The sequence below is a fragment of the Genypterus blacodes genome, unplaced genomic scaffold (assembly GCF_046128005.1).
Source record: "Genypterus blacodes isolate CSIRO-AG114 ecotype Tasmania unplaced genomic scaffold, CSIRO-AGI_Gbla_v1 ptg000026l_1, whole genome shotgun sequence".
Taxonomy (NCBI): domain Eukaryota; kingdom Metazoa; phylum Chordata; class Actinopteri; order Ophidiiformes; family Ophidiidae; genus Genypterus; species Genypterus blacodes.
This window is the reverse complement of record NW_027466839.1, coordinates 1,385,649-1,405,008: the sequence shown is the minus strand read 5'-3', so window position 1 is coordinate 1,405,008 and position 19,360 is coordinate 1,385,649. Positions and strand designations below refer to the sequence as shown.

The window sequence follows — 19,360 nt, the reverse complement described above, 5'->3', positions numbered from 1 at the left end:
TGGTGTGTTACTCATGTCAAGAGTAACAAGTGTCAAGTTTCTCAACACAAAATCTAGCCCATGATTCACAAAGTCACTCATACACAAAAGGCAGTGAAACGCCAATTAAAATGAGATGCCAGAAATAAGGCATAAGGCAGAATAAAGGATAAATATTGACATTTAAATTATTTTACATGCATTGCATTTTATGTCAATAGGTTTGAAAATAAAAATTAACGCAAAAAACTCAATTGTACAAAAAAGAGAAAAACCTTGAAGTAATGAATGACGCAATCGGTATGTTAGCAACAATGATGCTTTAGCTTTTTAGGGTAGGCGGGTAGGGGGGGGGGGTCAACGTATATGTAATGTGGGCGGGGTTCCTCTGCCGCTGTACAGTAACTGACTTTTTTTTCTCCATTGTTATGTAAAAGTTATATATTCCCATTGCGGCACGTGCGCCTCCTCACTCACTCTGCTGAGTCGCCCTGAACTCGCTGGGTGAAAACACGAGAGCGGCTAATGTCAGACATGTCTGAACGGCAGCTGCTCCTCAAGGGAAAGTTAATATACATCTGGCAACGAATGAATAAAAGGTGAACAGCAGATAAACACGCAGCCAATCAGAGCCCGGGCGCGAGGCGGCATCCGATCTCTGATTGGTCCATCGCAGCCAGGGCAGCGCGAGCTCCATCTCTCAGTGACGCGATCGCTGCAGAATTAACTATCGCTCTCAGTTATTACGTTGCTGTAGTTTGGGTGAAGATACGCAGCCTTGTCGCAATTTGACGCCAACTTAAACCCATTTCACTCTTTTTGGCGTTTAAAGGTGAGTTTTACGTCTTATATTTGCTTTTTCCCTCCGCTCCAGCTGTAATATAGGCGTAACATAGCACGCGCCGTTTGCCAGTCATAAGTCAGCATCATCGTTATATCACCACCATCCACCATCCTCCTCTTCACCAGCTAGCTAGCTCACCGCGCGAGCTCAGTAACGACCAGCAACGCGTGTGCTTAAGCAGGAAAAGGTGGTGTTTTTATTATTAACAGATTTATGCCTTTACAGGATCATCAAACCGTAACCACGATGACAGAGGCGGAGTCGGTGGAGCAGAAGCACAAGTCCAGCAACGGAAATGTTCCCCCAGAGTCCAGCGTAGAAGACGTGTTTGATCACACATACAAAGAGAAGGAAGGCCCCAAACCTCACAGGAGCATCGTTTGGAAAAATGTCATTCTGATGACGATATTGCATATAGGCGCGCTGTATGGCCTCCTCCTCGTCCCTACAGCATCCACGTCGACCTTGCTTTGGTGTAAGTACACAATCTTGTTAATGTTGCACAAGTTCGGGTGAAGATTGTGGCACAGCAATTGTTGTTTACATTACAAACCTAAAATCATAGCTGTTGCGTAGTGTGAATGTGCCAGTTCAGGTGACCGACATGTTGAGACATTATTGAGCAAGAGGAACATAGAATGACTGAATTAAATGTCGCAAATACAGCAACAGTTTTATCAGATGTGTTAGGAATGTGATAGCTACAGGTTGAACTAGGTGTTGGCCTTGCAAAATAAACTTTTTTGTAGCAGAAAAATTACAAAAAAAGCATATGTAGATACTGTTTCAAACAAACCAAAGACACAGAAATGTAACTAGTGGCAAAACCAAAAAGATACATTGTAAAGATTTACAATAAAAACTAAGGTTATCCAAGGTTTAACATGGTGAAATGTGATCTGATAAGAAGCACATTGTTTCACAGCAGAGGCACAATAGAGAGAGGTGGCTGCTGCTTGGCTGGGGTCATTCCTACTTTTACTACCTGGCACATTCCACATCTTAACTGTTGCAAAGGGAGGTGCAGCACCCAGGAAGAAGTGTCCATGTGCCATGTGCTATGTACCATGTTTTAAAACTCCTTTATTACACCAGCTGGACTCAGACAATACCCTTCACGACTTCGACGTAGTAAATCTATACTGCATTTACTTTCTTTGCAGCACGGCGGTGATAAATGCTGTCATAGTTTTATTGTCTGGCTGCAGCTCGTGTAGTAAAGACTTTTGAAATGTATCATTCTGGAGAGAGTGTGACTTGGGGTCGTTGTTTCCTTACTTAATTCTGACCTCACACAGGATATTCCAAGGGATTTATATTAACTCTGCATTACAATGAAAAGAATGCTCAAACACACCTGTATTTACTTTAAACACAGGGCTATTTTGCCAATGTGATAGGATGTTGTCTCCCTCGGTGACACGGATATTGAGTCACCATCGCTGACTGCAATGCAATACGAGTCATATTGCACAACTGCCTGTCAGCTGATTCTATCTCTGTTGATTGATAACATCCCATCGTCTGTAACTGATCATGCACAACCCGAACTCAATCCCTATTATGAGGTTTAGAGAGAGTGGATGGAAGTAGTCCCAGTGTGCAGTCTCAGTGCTTTGAATTGTGTTTTTTTGCGGACAATTTGTTGATACTTCTTGTCTTTCTTCCCACAGCTTTTGTTTGTTTTTTGATAAGTGCTTTAGGAATTACTGCAGGAGCTCACCGCCTGTGGAGTCACAGGTCCTATAAGGCCTCGTTACCTCTGAGGATCTTCCTGGGTGTCGCGAACTCCATGGCTTTTCAGGTAACATCACTGGAAACATGTCACACAGAGGATACACGCCCTTTTCACCATGCAGAGTCGACAGTGAGTGCAATCCTGTCTTTTCCTCCAAACCTGGCAGAATGATATCTTTGAATGGGCTCGAGACCACAGGGTTCACCACAAGTACTCGGAGACAGAGGCCGACCCTCACAATGCCGTGCGGGGCTTCTTCTTCGCGCACATCGGCTGGCTGCTGGTGCGCAAACACCCCGACGTCATTGAGAAGGGGCGCAAGCTGGAGCTCACCGACCTGAAGGCGGACAAAGTTGTGATGTTTCAGAGGAAGTAAGTCCCTCTCAGTCAATGATTGATATCTCCTCCCTCATCTAAACAGTTAAACATCCTTCCGAAAGTATTTAATCTTCAAATGCTGCACTTTAGTCCTCACTAACAGGCGGTGAAAGGCACTTTATTCACTCTGAAGAGCAAATGAAGGGAAATAATCTCCCGCGCATACTTCCGTAAACCCACCAGTGTTGGGAGTGTTTGTGCTGAGTACTGGTTCTATTTGCCAATCTGGTTTATCAAGGTTTCTCTTCTATACGTGTCGTTGAAGTGTGTCTTCTGCAAAGAGCCGCATGTCATTTAAGGGGATTCTGTGCGGCACAATAGCTAGGAGGAGAGTGAGTAAGCATGCAACCATTTATGCTCGAACCAAAAAGTAAGAAACAGTTAACCTTACATAACCTCTTGCGTAGGTTTATTCTCCAGTTCTGTTTTCTTGTATTAGAAACAGCACACACACATTTATTCATGCAGTTTGCTGATTTTTCGCCCATATTTGACATCACTACACATCAAAACGTTGCCTTATTCTGCTGCAAGAAGACTTTGCGGTTTACAGCAAAGTGTCCTCTTACAACAAAACGCCGCTTAAAATCTGATACCACTTATAGAGAGTGAAGAGATAAAGACATTATTGATTTCCTGCTCAATCCTTAACAGCCCTATATAAGTCATCATCGTTGTTGTTGTTGTCTGCTCTCCTCTACAGGTACTACAAGCTGTCGGTGTTGCTCATGTGCTTCTTCGTCCCCATGTCCATCCCGTGGTACCTGTGGGGGGAGACCCTGTGGGTGGCGTTCTACGTCCCCGCCCTGCTGAGGTACACCCTGGTGCTGAACGCCACCTGGCTGGTGAACAGCGCGGCTCACATGTGGGGCAACCGACCCTACGACACCACCATCAACCCCAGGGAGAACAGATTCGTCACCTTCAGCGCCATAGGTACAGCACTCAAGACTCGAAGCTCACGTGTTAAGAGTCAGTAAGCCAAACCGCTAAAATCTCCTCTCAGCTTAGAACCTTGGCAAGTGCCAGAGCGGTTATTGTCCCAGGGGTGAGGGTTTGGCTGTAACACGATATCTTATGTCTTATATAATTCCTACTACTATAATTGGAGAGCGTGTGTGTACTTGTGTTAGTGTGTTGAGTCGTAACGAGCTCCGTCTTTCTTCCTTTTCCTACCACATCGTTGTATCGAGAGACAAAACATGGAACACAGCTTGAATAATGAGTTTGACATCACAAACAGTATAATAATCGATAAGCGATATGATGTCATTGTGAATGATGTCACATGGCCAACCCCTCAGGGCCCGAGGATCTCTTTTGACAGATTCTAGGTCACGTAGACATGGATCTTGTTCAAACATCAGGTGCTTGCTTGTTATTGAGGACCAACTGTCACAACTGTCCAACAAAGACACGACACAGCCAAGAGAAGTGGCAGAGCCGGCCTGAAAGGTTATAAAAAAGCGTCTTTATCCTCCGGGACAGAAGGAACTATGAGAGAACTATGATCTATCAGGCAACAATGCACCAAAAGGACAAAATCACAAGAAAGTCCACCTGCAGGACCTTTTAGTTTGAATGTTATCACAGCTGAGATCGGGGGCAGAGTGGACGGTGGCTTTGTTTGGCAGCTTCGGCTCGGCTGCTCAGAACCTCCTTAAACCTCGGTTTAAGATCCAGATCTCAATCTTTGCGCTATTAAAGCTCGAGTCCTAACTGGATTAAGCTGGTCTAGGAGAGCAGAGCCATCATGCGAGGGTAAGGAACACGGAGGGCCGGACAGGACAGGATGAAGAGTGCACCTGATATCTGAGACCTTCCCTGACCTCCAGAATGGATGTGGCGGCACTGTAAACACTTCGGACAAAGGATATTAGAGACGTCAGCACCATGTGTGATGTCTGTAGGGGAAAGAGGCGGCGGTGGCGTGAACGCTTTCATGGAAGGTGATGATGAGGGCATAACAAACAACACAGTTTATAAGGAGCTGCTGTAATGTGTGCCGTCTAAGAGGAAGAGTCGCCTGAAGGGCCCCACAGGACAATTTGCTCCAGTTCCAGTAATCATACAACATTACAGCTCATTGTGCGTTCCAAAAAGCAAGAATAGTGTCGTTGTTTTTGCCCGTGGAAGCTATGAAACTCATGATTCTACCGTTTCCTGTTCCAAAGCTATCAACAAAATGTAACCTTTCTTCTTGTCATGGTATGTGTTTCTTCCGTGGTGCCCTCCTTCTATCGTCACGCGGTTTGTTGATCACCTCTTTCCCCCGTGTCCCCCGCAGGTGAGGGATACCACAACTACCACCACACGTTCCCCTACGACTACGCCACCAGCGAGTTCGGCTGCAAGCTGAACCTGACCACCTGCTTCATCGACTTCATGTGCTTCCTGGGCCTGGCCAAGGACCGCAAGAGGGTCTCCAAAGAGATGGTCCAAGCCCGGATACAGCGCACTGGAGAGGGAAGTTACAGGAGTGGCTAAAGGAAGTCGGAAACCCTGCGTCCGACCAACCAAACCCCCCCCACCACCCCTCCTCCCGGCTCAGCGCCATGGCGAAAAGCAGAAGCCATCGAGTAAATAGTGTAATTTATTTTGAAGGAGCTCTCTTTTCTTTTTGTGTAGCTACAACCGACCACGCCCTCACACACACTCTTTGACAGCTTTACGTGACAGGTTCTGAGCACATTTTTTCGCCTGTAAATTGTGGTTTTGTAGCTGCAACAAAAGAAAGGATCCAAATTATTTTTTGTGTTTTTGCGAAGCTCTCTCAACATAGCTTTGGCTCCAGCCGCTCAGACCAGGCCAATCCGACGCAATGACACCCAATTGTTGCAGAGGCAATCAGTCCCAAAACAAAAGTCGAGTCATTTTAAAGTCCCAAACTCTCATCCTCAGCTGTTTGTGCCACGTGGGGGGGTGTGTGTGTGTGTGCCGTTCCTCACACAGCGTCAGTCACGTAGCCCCAACATCTGACTGTATATACGTATAACTCCCCATTTATGAATAGCGATTGACGAGGGGGGCGGAGCCACCCGGGGAAGAGGCAGAGAGAGAGAGAGAGAGAGAGAGAAAGAGAGAGAGAGAGCGCGACCAACCCGCGTAGGCAGCCAGTTACGGAGACGAGATTTTTGCCTTTGATATTATTGCAGTTTACAGCAAGTTTTTACAATTGTGATAGAAATTCTTCGACTTTTTGGGGAGCATTTGCGGTGTAAGAAGAAAAAAAAAGAAAAAAGGAAAAGAATTGTGTTTTTAAGTTTTTTGTGGAACGACGCTGGCGATTGGAATGTGACGTTTAAGAGCAAAGGGAACCCCCGGACATTCTTATACCATCACCCGACAATACTTAACGAGTGAAATCAAAATATATTATATGTAGAATAGACCACTTAAGATGGGAAAAACACATAATTGGATCATTTTTCTCAGGACAACCTAAGAGACACGTGAGCATCCTATTAAAACTGCCTTTCAATATTGACGTGAAATGTCATTTTACTCTTAATACCATACGATCTTTGACTGACCTTTTTTGTGTCACAGTGCCAAGAATTTGCTAATCGCTGAAACGGCCAAACTTTAAAAGCGCACCGGAAGTCAATATCGCTTCTCTTCTACTTTAACATACCATAGTAGGATAAAAAGGTTGTAAACGTTGTGGTCGTGTCAGTGGGCTTCGCTTTTCGATTTTTTGGAGACTCTTGCGTCCTGAAACATTTTTTTTGTTTTTTTCAAGCAGAGACCGACTGAGCAAAAACCGAAAAAAACGCAGTCGTCCGTACGATGTAGCAGCCAGTCACACTGCATCTTATTATTATGATTTTTATTTCTTTTTGTAACGTGCCCATGAAGTAGCAATCGCGTTTTCGCATCATCAGAACTGTTGCTGTGTTATTTTTTGTCTTTGTCGTTTTTTCGTGAGAATGGGTCCCGATTTTCCGTTTTTTTTTTTTTTGAGATCCGAAAGAAAGTCGATTGTCCTTCGAAACGTTCATGGAGGTGCAACCGCGCCGCTTTATGTCCTCTTCTTCAATTCTGATGTTTGGAACGCTTCTGTTAATTTATTTATTTCCTTATTTACAGAAAAGCAGTTTCCTGTATTCTACAATTTGGCAGATTTGTCTATTTGGAAATACACAGAATTGGAGCACCTGCTTGTTTAAATCCCAGTGTCAGGATTCAAACCTAATGCCTTATGACTTATATCCATTCCTGATCTTCTTCTTCTTCAAAAAATAAATAAATAAATAAAAAAGGTTCAAGTACTTCGAAGTCAATCTGACCAAGGTCCATGTTTACAGTCGTACGCACCAGGTTAATCTATCACACCTATTTAAAGCATTTAAGGTAGACAAAACGGTAGCATGGCAACATTGAGCTACTGTACAGTCAGTGTCAAAAATACGGCGGCTTGTTTCAGCTGAAGCAGATAAAGCAGATTAACCATCAGGCGCCCGGTGCAAATGTCAAATCCTGTACGATAACAGATATTTAACTTGCAAAGATCCAAGCGTCCTGACCGGAAGTTTCAACACACACACGTACACACACACACACACACACATTCACACATAGCACCTCAACCCGGACCGTTACGAGGAATGTCAAGAAGCTTCAAAGCACTTAACCAAACCGGAATACAAACTTATATCACACACAAAGCCATGCAAATGTCTACCGCTGTCTGTCCACAGCACCAACAACTAAACAAACAAGAGTCCTAAATGATGAGGAGGATCAAAATGGTGTCAGTCTGAATGATATGTTAAACCTGAACTGTATTCTATTCTGAAATAAAATTCACAATATTTTCAATACTGTCTCTTAAGTCCTTTTATTTAAGTATGAATGCAGAACACAACACAAACTCAAACTGCTGCTGTATGTCAAATATAGCCTGATTACGTAATCTCTTACAGGTTCTTGACTCAGATCCCTGTAACTAGTACACACACTCACATACTCACACACACACACACACACTCAGTCGGACAATATTTAAAGCAGTTGAAGCAGGTCAGTGTGGAATGTTGGACCTGCGTGCTGATCAATTAGTTCTATCGGCGCCACAGTCTTGTTCCAGAATGACATTGTGATGATGATGATGATTCACGCTCTCTATTCTAACTCCATTATACACCAGGGAGAGAGAGAGAGAGAGAGAGAGGAAATGGAGCCACATTAGATGAGATTCTGCAGGGATTCCACTAGAATCTGTTATCTGCTGATCTGTCCATTTCAACCAGCAGCAGCCAAAAGCCAAGATAAGACAGACTTGTGAAATGAGTGCCGGTGCCAAGCCTGTAAACAAACCAGGCCTCATAAACAAAGTCTTGATCAAACATTTCTCACATGCTCATCTTATTGACAGAGGGTAATATTTGATTATCCACATACTTTTTGGTCATTTGTGTACACATTGTGTTTAGCAGATGAACCTGAATCAACCCACTCATGGTTGACTTAAACTTTTAAGAACAGGCAGGGCAAGGCAGCTCTATTTGGATAGCACATTTCAAACACAAGGCAATTCAAAGTGCTTTAAAGAGGCAGAGAAAACCTCTAAAAAACGGTTTAAGTGCAGTTTTAAGTTGAAAAAGAAGCCAGAATTGAATAAGAGAGGTAAGAAGTATAAGAGTAAACGTTACAGTGCAGTGTAGGAGCTTTAGTTTGGACTCTTGTCAACTTAACAGAGAGACATTTAAAGACACCGGTGTGGACAAGTTTTCCCAGTCCTGCTGAGACATAAACCCTCTAATCCTTCGTGTATTCTTCAGGCTTTAAAGCTGAGTACTAACTTGTAATTCATCTACCTTGGCTCCTTAAATAATCATTCCACTTCTGTCTTTGTTTAATTGTAGAAACTTTACTTAAACTTAACTTTAACTTCAAGACAATAACTTTACTGTGATGATTTGCAACTACTTTAGGTTTGTGTTGAGCAGAAAGTGGGTCAGTCAGTGTGTTGCAGCCACTCTGCCCTTAAATTGTATGTATGTGTGTCACTCAGTGCTCCGTTGTGGCGCGATGTGCGTATAAAGTTACATCATATCACAATCACCCCAGACACACCAAGGTTACTGCCGTTCAAACACCCCTCGCCCTCACCCCCCAACCAAAAAACTCACCCAGCCACGCAGCTGACAGCGTCTGACTTAAAACAGCCAATCAGCGGCCAGGTCCCGACTTATGATCCTCCTGGACCAATCAGAGGACTGCGAACTAACCACCTGTGCTGACTTGCATTTCACACTTCGTGCTATTAATTCTGTGTGGTTTCACTGTGAAACAACAAAAGCGCCAAAGGGGAAGTTTGCGAAGGCGTTAAGTGCTTTTTTAAATGTCTTTGGAAAGTAGAAAAACGGAACCAAAGTAAAACTTAAGGTAAATATATATACTAACTTAAGTTATTGTAAACGTTTGTGCAGTTTAGGCATGAACGTGAGAAAAACTCGTAGTATAAAAATGTAAGCTACGGCGTCACCTACAGGACAAAAGTGTAAAGTGCACACAGAAAACCATGCGTAGTTCACTTTACACATTACAGAAACACTTAAGTACAAACCATAACATCTTTGTATTACAAACGTCTGGCCTAAATTGCCAATAAACGTTGACCATGTACATTTAGACGAGCAAGTTATGAGAACGGCTCCATTCAGATACTGACAAATTACGGAAATTACGGTTTTAACGCCATCTGCTGTTCAATGTGGAAACTGCATATATCAAAAAAGCTTTAAAGTTTAAAGCACCTTCCTAGCTCGCTTGTTAAAATTGCTCGTGGGCTTAATATATGCAATGTTTAAAGACATTAACAAAGATTTTTTTCAAGTGATTTTTTATTTGAAAAAGATAAAGAAAATGAGTAAAGTAAGCAACATGAATTGTATAAACATCTGTGCAACCAAAATGAGGCACTTTACTGCCTTCTGCTGCCATGATGAACCAAACTATCCAGCTTATATCCAGCTACAAACATCAGCAAACCATATTTTTTTCAATTATTATTTCTTTTGCTAAGTTCAAGTTACATATTCCAAAACAAAATTGAGGAAGAACCTGGAGGTAAAAGGACAGGATGGAGCTAAAATCATATTAACAGGAGTGTCTTAAAACATGAAGCTGTAACAGAAAATTAATGTTCTTGTGTGGTTCTGAGCTGACCTGTGAGCTCAGGAGTAAGTTTATAGAGTTCAATCGCACACTAAAGCAGGTCTGAGGGTCAAAGGGGAGAAGAAGGATTCAGTTATTCACACAAGCCAACAGAACTATTACTGTTTGATCGGGCTTATTTAACACAAAGTTAAAGAGAGAAGTAAACAGTGATCACCATTACATTCTTCTGCATTGCTTTGGCCCAGAAACCCTCATGGCACACACACACACACACGAGCAGTCACAACCCGTCAGGTAAAAGATACCAAATCAGTAATTATGGTACACACAAGTTCTTTCTTTTTTTTCCTTCTTCTTCTTTTAATTTCCAAATCTACTTTGGATGTCGGAGAGATTTCTTATTTCAGAATACTTTAATCAAAAACCTGTCAAGGGGGAATCACCCACTGCCCAGTGAGAGGAAAAAGCATACGCACTGGTGTGTGTGAAAGTGTGAAGTGGACGTACAGCAAATCCACCTTACAGTCACAGCCTCCAAACAAACGAAAATTGCACCATAACTGTTTTACATCAACTCTTGAATTGACACCGATTCACTACTTTCAGCAAACATTCATCTTTATCGTAAATTACCACAGCAACATGAACAATACCACCTTTATCGCCCCCCGAGTCAAGCCTTTAGGAAGGATGACTGTGTATGGAGTAAAGACCACAATCTGCAATATTATTCTCATTATCAAAGCACGTGTCATTAGTTCAGAAAAGAAATAAATACATAGATAACAATATGATCCGTAACACTGATGCGTGGCGTTGCCCGTGCCCCTCCTCCCCCCGCCCCCGCGGTCACACACCCAGCTTGTTGGCGATGGTCAAGACCACTTTAAGGATGGGCATGAAGGCGGATATCTCGCTAAAGTTGCTGCTGCTGACCACTTGGGTGTGGACCTCCAGGCCCCGCTGGTAGTTCTGGCCCGCCACGCAGCGGCTGATCTCATGGAGGCCGTTCAGGATGTTATGAGAAAGCTGGCGAGGTGGGACAGAGAGAAGAAGATGATGATGTAAGGGGCTCACTGAGGTCTTCAACACAGATACACTTCAGAACAGAACATTCCCTCACCGACTGATCTCTCAGCTTGTCGTACAGAAATCCCAAGCGTTTGGCGGCGTCGTCCAGCTTCCGTTTCGTTTGCTGGAGATGACAATTCTTAGGGTCATTTCACATCCGATGAAACACGATTCTCACACACACACACACACACACACACACACACACACACACACACACACACACACACACACACACACACACACACACACACACACACACACACACACACACACACACACACACACACACACACACACACACACACACACACACACACACACACACACACACACACACACACACACACACACAGACTTACCGGGTCTCCTGCTGCTAGCTGGCAGCGCTGCACCAGGCCGTCAAAGGTGGATTTGAGGACCAGGTGTTCGGCGGGGATTTCTTTCTGCTCCACCCTCTCTGCCGGCAGCTGCTGAAGGAGCTGGAGGAGGGAACGAGTGTGTGGCGTTACATGACCTGGTGTTAGAGTCCTATTCACTTCACCTTTCCACACACACACACACACACACACACATTAACACACCTGCACGCTGGGCTCCTGCGGGGCCCCGGGGGGGACCTGGGTGTGGTCGTGGGGCTGAGGAGCCTCCACAGGGAATCCCATCACAGGTGCAGTAATGGGAGCTGGCGGAGTGTAGTTATCAGGGACCTGTGTGCCGATTCAAAAACGTTCAGCCCCGTGAGAGGAAGGTGACAAACAGGAAGCTTTTTGTTCAATGTGTTTCCTGTCCTGACGTTTGAATGCTTCTTTTTTTTAATAGTAACGCTACCTTCTTCCTCCTGGGTCTGCCTTGCACTGCTGGCGGGTCGTTCCAGCCTTCGTGGGAACCTAGATCCAAACAAAAGGAGAGAGGGAGAGAGAGGGAGTGGATTAGAGAGGGACCAGGTAAACTCTTCCATGTAGCAAACTCAAGCAGAACGAGGATCGGGGGCTAGGAGGCGCTAAAGTTAGTCTACAAGGCAAAAACACTCAAACTTCAGGCAGAATCCTAAAAACCTTGAATATCATCTCACTCTAATATTCTAGGCTCAATCTGAAGTGTGTTTGTAGCAAATTGAGCAAAAACTACGCCCCGATTTGCATTCTTGTTTGTGACGAGGTTAAAACACAAACAAATACAGCGGCGCTCTCTCCTTTACTGCGTTTCCATCAAGCAATACGGCCGCACAAGCAAAAAACCATTGCACACTTATTCAACCCTAAACCCTAGACCTGTCACCTTGATCGTCACACTGGGAACTCAGCCAGGGAAAGTAGCCTGCAAGTCAAATAAAGGGGGGGAGAACTGAAGAGGGCAGGAAAACACAGGAGGAAGAGATTCCAGCCGCTATCTGGAATGTTGTTGATAAGCTTCTTATCAGTGTAAACAACAGGAACGTGAACGAACAAGCAGCTAGATCGATAAGAAGTAACTGATCTACCTGTGGGAGGAGGAGGGAGAGCCGGAGCGGAGAAAGGCTTTACGGCGGGAGCTCCGGGTCCTCCCTGCGGATACCCTGAGCCCAGGGGGGCGTAGGGGCCGGATGCCATGGGAGGAGCGGGGCCCAGGTTGTGGTGGCCCCCCGGGTACATAGGGACCGGGGCTCCGGGCTGGGAGTTGGATGACATGGAGGGTAGAGAGGTAGAGGGCATGAAGCTGGTGGGCGGCACCCCGGGGCTGGGCATGGGGGCCGACGTGGAAGGCTGGAGTGAGGGTCCTGATAGATTAGCGCCCGGCATGGGAGGACCCGGGGGACGGAACGCCGACGGTCCGCCCACAGGCATAGGAGGAGGCTGGAATGATAGATGAGGATGGAAGCCTGGGGAAGGGAAATCAATTGTTAGTATTGTGTCATATCACACCTGAAGATGGATCCAGACACACACAGCGGAGGTCAACATATTGTGCCGTAATAACTGAGGGAGAGAGAGAACGTGGCAAACCTGGGGCGGGGGCGGGGGCGGGGTGCTGGGGGTAGGGAGGCCGCATGGCGGGGCGGGGAGCGCTTGGCGGCAGCACGTGAGAAGACGGTGGCAGGCCGGGCCCGGTGTTGGCGGTGGCGGCGGCGTGTGGAGTGAACACTGACGGCATCGGAGGCTGAGCACCCGCAGCCACCTGAGGAGGAGGGACAGGCTGGTACTGACCCTGAAGGTGCCAAACATCAAATCATTACGCATACGTGTCAGAATAACCTCAAGAAAAGACGCCGTGTCTTTCACAATTCGAGTTGCGTACCATGATTTGTGCTTTTTGTGCCGGTGTGGGAGCGGCGGGGGCGGGATTCGCCGCGGCCACGTCCGCTTTGTTGCAGGAGTTGGGAGGCTGGACTCCGCCGGCAGCCGCCTCTCCCTGGGCGTGGAGGAGCCTGTTTCTCAGCATGACCACGCCGGGCTGAGAGGTCAACACAGGGCAAACACACACACACAAGGATCAAAAGACGGCAAAGACATCAATTGGGTGCGTTTGTAGCGATGGTGGTCGCTACTCGTCTCTTACCTGGTCTGCATTGTCGGGCAGGTAGGTCATAGCGGTGGCCAGGCTTCCCTCCGCTGCCAGAATCCCGGCGTAGCACGTAAGCTTCTCGGCCAGGATGGGGCTCTGGACGGCCACCTCGCTGTTACGGAGACGTTCGATGGACTTGCGCAGCATCATGACTTTCTCAACCAGATCCTGTAGAGAAATGGATCGGCTCATATCAAGATAAGATAAGATAACCTAATCCTTTATTCGTCCCACAACGGGGGAAATTCAAAAATATCCAGCTTCCTGTACCTCCAGACCCAGAGGGGAGCAGCAGTCTCTGTGTACGGCCCAGCATTCCACCAACTTCTCAATGTTCCCGGAGCAGATGTAGCACAGGCAGGCCTGCAGGCAGCGCTTCTCTGTGCCCTCACACTCCAGACGGGAGCCCAGGATGTCTACGGCGCCGAAGGAAGGAGAGAGGACAAGACAAAGGGAGGATTAGTGAGAGAATGAAAGGAAAGATACAGACAGAACTGCTAGCCAAGAAGCTAAACAAGCGCTGATGTTGCTGCTTTACCACACAAACGAGCAAACTCTTCAGGGTGAGCGTAGGTCAGCAGAGCGGCCAGAGCCTCCTTCCAGTTGTCCAGCTCACAGCTCTCCACGATGTCTCTCCAGTTCTGGGTCACCACCGACGATATGAGCTGTTACAGTGGGAAGAATACATCGATGAACACACCGCTCCGTATTCATCTGTGCTTTTTTCTGCCAACCGGCTTTAGTGCAGCGTCACCATGGAAATGTTGTTCTTCTGCTTGCTCAGGTATTTCTGCTGAGTCCTCTTGAGCAGCTCCTCTCCTCCGCTGATGGACAGCAGGATGGCTTCGGCAAAGCGCCCGTCGTTCAGACACAGATCCACCGCTCCCTCGAAGTTACCAACCAGCAGCGCCTGGCTAATCAAGCCGTCGGTATCTTTAAAACGATGACAACAGGGTCAGAAGTCAGCGATACAAACACAATATATTAAATGATCCTTTACGTTGGGTTTAAGGTCTTCGTCGCATTATTTACCACATGACACGGGGATCTGGAAGTTTTCCTTTGGAGTCTGAATGAAGAAGTCCGACGGTGAAACGGAACCCGAGGTCCGACCGTCAGCGACAGCATTTGCTTCTTGAGACCTCTGGAAACACAAACGTGGAGAGTTGGCGTACAAAAGAACAACAAAAAGCACGTAGATTTGAGGATAGAGTGTGTGTTTGCTGACCTCGGTGGAGAGCAGCTGCATCTTTTCCGCCAAATCTTTGGCGTCGACTCCGAGGCCGTTGGGCTGAAAGTTTTTCCCCAGGCATTTTGAAATCTGAATTAAGATAAAAGTGTTACCGCGACGACATATAACAAAATGCATACATGATTCAGAAATATTTAGATATTAACAATGAACACCTTTGTCTGCAATTCATCTTTGCTGAATCCTAACAGCCGGAGAAACTTGACGCGGGCTTCCTCCTCAAAATTAACCTGAAATAGAGACGGATAAATTAGAAAAGCTCACTTAAGATGCACAATAACTAACACACTGACTTATAATATGAATACTGTTTGTGTTCAGTGTGTAGGAACCCACCAGGAGGAACTTCCATATGTCCTGCTCAGCGTCTGACTGGGCGCTCTGGATCTTTCCCTGGCAGTAGTTGTTGAAGGAACCTGATTGCAACGCCGCCTGCAGCTCTCTGGATCTCTGAAGGAATTCCGTCTCGGTGGTCACCTGACTCACGACCACCTGTCTGGACACGGGCTGCGGGCTCTGCACCGGAGGCGGCTTGGGATTCTCAAAGGTTATCAACTTCCCGCCGAACTGAAACACAGGAAAAGCCGACCGGTCAAGACCAAGAAAAGCCGGGAACGCACTGTCTCCGATTGCGCGACTTGAACTTGTTGCAAACTCACGGCGAAGGAGGCTCCCACTGGCCTGCGCACCCACTTAGGTGGCTTCTTCAAAGGGGGGATGATGGTGGGCTGTGCTGCTGCGGGCTGAGGGACCTGCAGGGGAGGAAGCACCTGACCCGTGCCGAAGGGATCCATCGTGTCAAACGAGGACGATATCTGCGGCAACGGGCAAAAGGTGAAAAATGTCTCACAACAGCACCATCTTGTGTACAACCAATGTAACCACTGTCACGTGGCGTTAAGGGCTTAAAAAAGGAGATGTGGGAGACATAAGAGAGAACAGCTGCTACCTTATCAGCGGCGCTCTGCTGCTGGGCCTCCAGGCTCCCTCCCATCACAGAGTAGACACTGATCCTGCCATCGAACGAGGCTGCGGAAAGCAGAGCCGGATTCCTGGGGCACCACTGGACATCGAAACACCACTGGTTGGTTGTCGGCAGCTCGTAAATAACCTGCGAGGCGAGAAGTTACACCATTTGTGTCGTCGTAGGTTAATGTCCCAAAGTAACTGAGGAGGGGGAAAGAAGTGAAATACCTCTCCGTTGTTTGGATTCCAGCAGAGGATCCGGTTGTCTTTAGCGCTGCTCAGCAGGAGCTCAGAGTCGGCCTGGCTCCAGGATATGGATAGGATTCCCCTATAAGGAAACAGCATTAAAATTAAGTACAAAAGGTATAAAACCCCAAAAAACAAACAGGTGTCAGCATTCCACGCCAGCTACTTTACCTTGTGTGGTTTTCAAGGACTTTAAGTGGCGAGGTGGCAAAGCGGAGGTCCCAGATCTGGATGACGGGCAGGCGGTCATCTTCAGACGCCAGCACCAACTGAGTGGCCACGTCGGGGTGCCAGAGCATACCTGAACAGTGCATCTGAGGACACACACACACACACGAGAGACGGACGGGGATGAAGAGGGGCAGCGGTCATTATAAAGCGTGTGGAAAATGATTCTACTTGAAATTACTCCAGCAGAGACAAACCAAAAGTATTCGACTCGGACTTGACTAACCCTGTTGCTGTGGTCGCTGATCTTGATGATGGGCTCATTCTTCCTCAGGTCCCAGACGACGGCTTTGCCGCTGGGGTTGGCCGAGGCCAGGATGTGCTGCACCTGCCTGTTCCAGGACACGACGCTGATGTCTTCTGCGGGCTGAAAGACAAGACGGGACAAATTCAGGGAGAGCGTCAATGCCGGACCTGGACTGTGATGTTCGTCAAAACCGTGCACCCACCTGTGACTTTGCCCCTGGAGTCATCGGACTATTAAAGTTGTTTAGATCCCAAATGTATATCTCGGAATCATTCGCTCCTGATGCAAGGAGATTACTCTGGAAAAAACAAATCAGATACGACATCAAACGGGATCCTGGTGCAAGAAATCACCCGAGAGTCCTTCTGTAAGACGATTCTAACCACTTTTACCTGATATGGATTGAAATCGAGGGCTCGGACCGGTCCCGTGTGCTTGTCAGACTGTCCCACCACCGCCTCGGCTCCAGAACTCATTATGGCTTCCGGGTCGTAAACTGTTAAAGTGCCATTTTCACTGCCGCCAACGATTCTCCCTCCTGTCCCGTCTGCTCCCATTCCAAAATCAACCCATATGATGCTGTGCAACCTAAAGGGAATATAAAAGAAGTTAGCAACTATACTTTCTTCTAAATTGAGATAAAAAGCACTTTACATGTACCTGCACCCTGATTGTTTACCTGTTTGGGGTGGGCAGTGAGCCCTTTAGCTGCATATCCAGAGAGGGATCGGCAAAGTCCATCTCAAATATCTCGATGGCGGCTGCGGTGTTGAATGAGGCGTCGAGCTGCTGTGCCGACGTGCCTGTTTAAGGAAAAAATGAAATAGAAACAATGGAGCTAAATTAAAAACCGGCAATATGTGGCCCCCCGACAGATCTTTGCCTCATCCTGCAGGCTCAGAACTTATCAATCGACACCAGGAATTTAGATGTGTGATGGCGTGAACTTAAAGCTAGAGAGGGTCCAGATCAGACTTACCTAAGGCCAGGTGGATAGGATGGTGTCCCGCAGGGCTCCACGCCTGGTGGGCGGTCCTCTGGATCTCTTTAAGCCTCATCTTCACTCACTGACGGTCACTTTCTAGGGTCTTAAACACACACACGAGACCACCGTGAAATCACCCAACACACACTCCTACACATGATCGGCGTCATGGATTCACACGTACTCTCACTAAACACTTCGAATCGATGGAGATGGACCGAGATGTGCAGATTCATTCCTCTTTCCACCCTCAACATCAAACAGGGAGTCACCCATACACTGCTAATCCTACTTAGCTTAACACTTCCAGAAATGTCGATTAAAATGCCAGCTTTTTAACAAATCGTTCAAATGTATAATGCATAATCCGCTCGCCGGTAATATTTCCTAACATGGCTATGATTGCCAGACCGCCATAAATATATAAAAAATACTATAAAATCATTTAGAAGGCGTAGTAAGCACATTAGCATCTGCGGCTCCCTTCATGTTACACACACTTCGCGTTAGCTTTGACACTTAGAAATAATTCATACTCAAAGAATGCAGGAGCACCCGTTGTTTTGGTGCGTAATTATTAGAACGAAGCAGTTATTTATAGGCTAAAACACAGAAATCTGGCTCTTCAATTCCAATCCGTAATCACAGTCGGTGTTGCTACTAGCTAGTGGGCTAGGAAGTCACTACCTCCTCTCTTATCCACGTCAAGCGGCTACAAACTGCACTATTAGACATTGATATGATAAAGTAAACCGCTTATTTTAATAATTAATAACTCACCCGTTAATGACAGCCGCAGTATTCTCGCCGCAACAAACCCGGCTGCTTCTTTACAGCTAAGCTAACAGCTTAGCCGCGGGCGGACTCAGACCAAAGTACTCTACTGTGTGTTGTCACCACGCTACGGGTGCCGACGAGGACAAGTCTACCTACCGTGACCTACAATGACCCGCGTGTGAAAATTAATGTCAACAACTAACTAGGTTAGTAGTTTATATTGTGCGGTTACAAACCCCTGTACGTTTACTTCCATTTGTATTAATTTGTTTGTATGAGCAGGTTTGATTTTAATTTAAGGTGGATGTTGTAATTTAGGTAAACTTCTGCTGCTTTACCCCAGCATCTATGCAGAAGGGGGAAGAGAAGGAGCCAGAGGATGAGCTGCCTGTGTTAGAGGGAGGTTATTGAATGATTGATTGGTTATTGAATGACAGAGTACTTATTGCAATACATGTTCATCAATTCTTAGTTGATTGTAGATGAATCCAAAATGACAGTTATGGGCCTACAAAGATTAGATGATAATCAAAACAGATTTGTTGTCAAATGTGTGTTGTCAATACAGAGCGTCTCTATGGGAACCGTTCAGGTCTCACAGGTAGGGTTTCATCCTCCCTGAGGAGTTGAAGATTCCTGCTGTTGTTCCTATTCTAGTATCAGGTTCAACTATTACAAAAAAAAGAGAAAATAACAAATGGTCTTACAAAGCATTATAAAAGTCTCCTGATTGCTTTTTATGAGATCCTCTGAATTCAAAAGTCCATTTAAAAGTGATTGCTTTTTTCAGTTTCTTACATTACAATATCAAGAGAAAGAGTTGGCATCAATTTGAGATTCTCAAACTATAGAGGTATGAAGGCAGCAAGTGTTGGTGTTTTGTTGTGATTTGTCATTTTATCAAGTCTGTGTATGGCGCATCCTACCAGGAGACAAGATTTTATAAGCATGTTTTACACTATATACTGCAAGCAAGATCA

At 46.1% G+C, this 19,360-nt stretch overlaps 2 protein-coding genes across 3 annotated transcripts; one reads left to right on the top strand and one right to left on the bottom strand.

Annotated features, from left to right (window-relative positions):
- The first annotated feature begins 665 nt into the window (after window positions 1–665).
- scd (stearoyl-CoA desaturase (delta-9-desaturase)) lies at window positions 666–7,760 on the top strand. Its single transcript, XM_076143508.1, has 6 exons — window positions 666–811; window positions 1,049–1,298; window positions 2,497–2,627; window positions 2,728–2,933; window positions 3,643–3,875; window positions 5,227–7,760. The coding sequence occupies exons 2-6, from the start codon at window positions 1,070–1,072 to the stop codon at window positions 5,424–5,426; spliced, it is 999 nt and encodes a 332-aa protein (XP_075999623.1). The 5' UTR covers window positions 666–811; window positions 1,049–1,069; the 3' UTR covers window positions 5,427–7,760.
- A 2,015-nt stretch (window positions 7,761–9,775) lies between these two features.
- Window positions 9,776–18,489, bottom strand: sec31b (SEC31 homolog B, COPII coat complex component). Of its 2 annotated transcripts, XM_076143584.1 has the most exons (27): window positions 18,384–18,489; window positions 17,598–17,706; window positions 17,298–17,421; window positions 17,011–17,206; window positions 16,821–16,916; window positions 16,598–16,738; window positions 16,315–16,457; window positions 16,126–16,225; window positions 15,881–16,042; window positions 15,591–15,746; window positions 15,268–15,498; window positions 15,087–15,161; window positions 14,908–15,000; window positions 14,712–14,823; window positions 14,434–14,612; window positions 14,218–14,344; window positions 13,950–14,095; window positions 13,674–13,847; window positions 13,413–13,568; window positions 13,121–13,322; window positions 12,619–12,996; window positions 12,417–12,455; window positions 11,967–12,025; window positions 11,720–11,845; window positions 11,498–11,617; window positions 11,188–11,259; window positions 9,776–11,093 (listed from the first exon to the last, which is right to left on the bottom strand). In XM_076143584.1, exons 2-27 carry the CDS (start codon window positions 17,674–17,676, stop codon window positions 10,914–10,916), a joined length of 3,666 nt encoding a protein of 1,221 aa, XP_075999699.1. In that variant the 5' UTR covers window positions 17,677–17,706; window positions 18,384–18,489; the 3' UTR covers window positions 9,776–10,913. The 2 variants fall into 2 exon arrangements, with proteins under 2 accessions (XP_075999699.1, XP_075999700.1); XM_076143585.1 differs by lacking the exon at window positions 12,417–12,455.
- Between the last annotated feature and the right edge of the window lie 871 nt (window positions 18,490–19,360).

Coding starts and splice junctions, on each gene's coding strand:
- sec31b (XM_076143584.1), bottom strand. CDS start 17,676: ATGAGGCTTAAAGAGATCCAGAGGACCGCCCACCAGGCGTGGAGCCCT. Junction 14,345..14,433: donor AGAAGAACAACATTTCCATG/GTGACGCTGCAC, acceptor CCACTGTAACAG/CTCATATCGTCGGTGGTGAC. Junction 12,456..12,618: donor TCTCCCTCCTCCTCCCACAG/GTAGATCAGTTA, acceptor TTTGACTTGCAG/GCTACTTTCCCTGGCTGAGT.
- scd (XM_076143508.1), top strand. CDS start 1,070: ATGACAGAGGCGGAGTCGGTGGAGCAGAAGCACAAGTCCAGCAACGGA. Junction 1,299..2,496: donor CACGTCGACCTTGCTTTGGT/GTAAGTACACAA, acceptor TTCTTCCCACAG/CTTTTGTTTGTTTTTTGATA. Junction 3,876..5,226: donor CGTCACCTTCAGCGCCATAG/GTACAGCACTCA, acceptor TGTCCCCCGCAG/GTGAGGGATACCACAACTAC.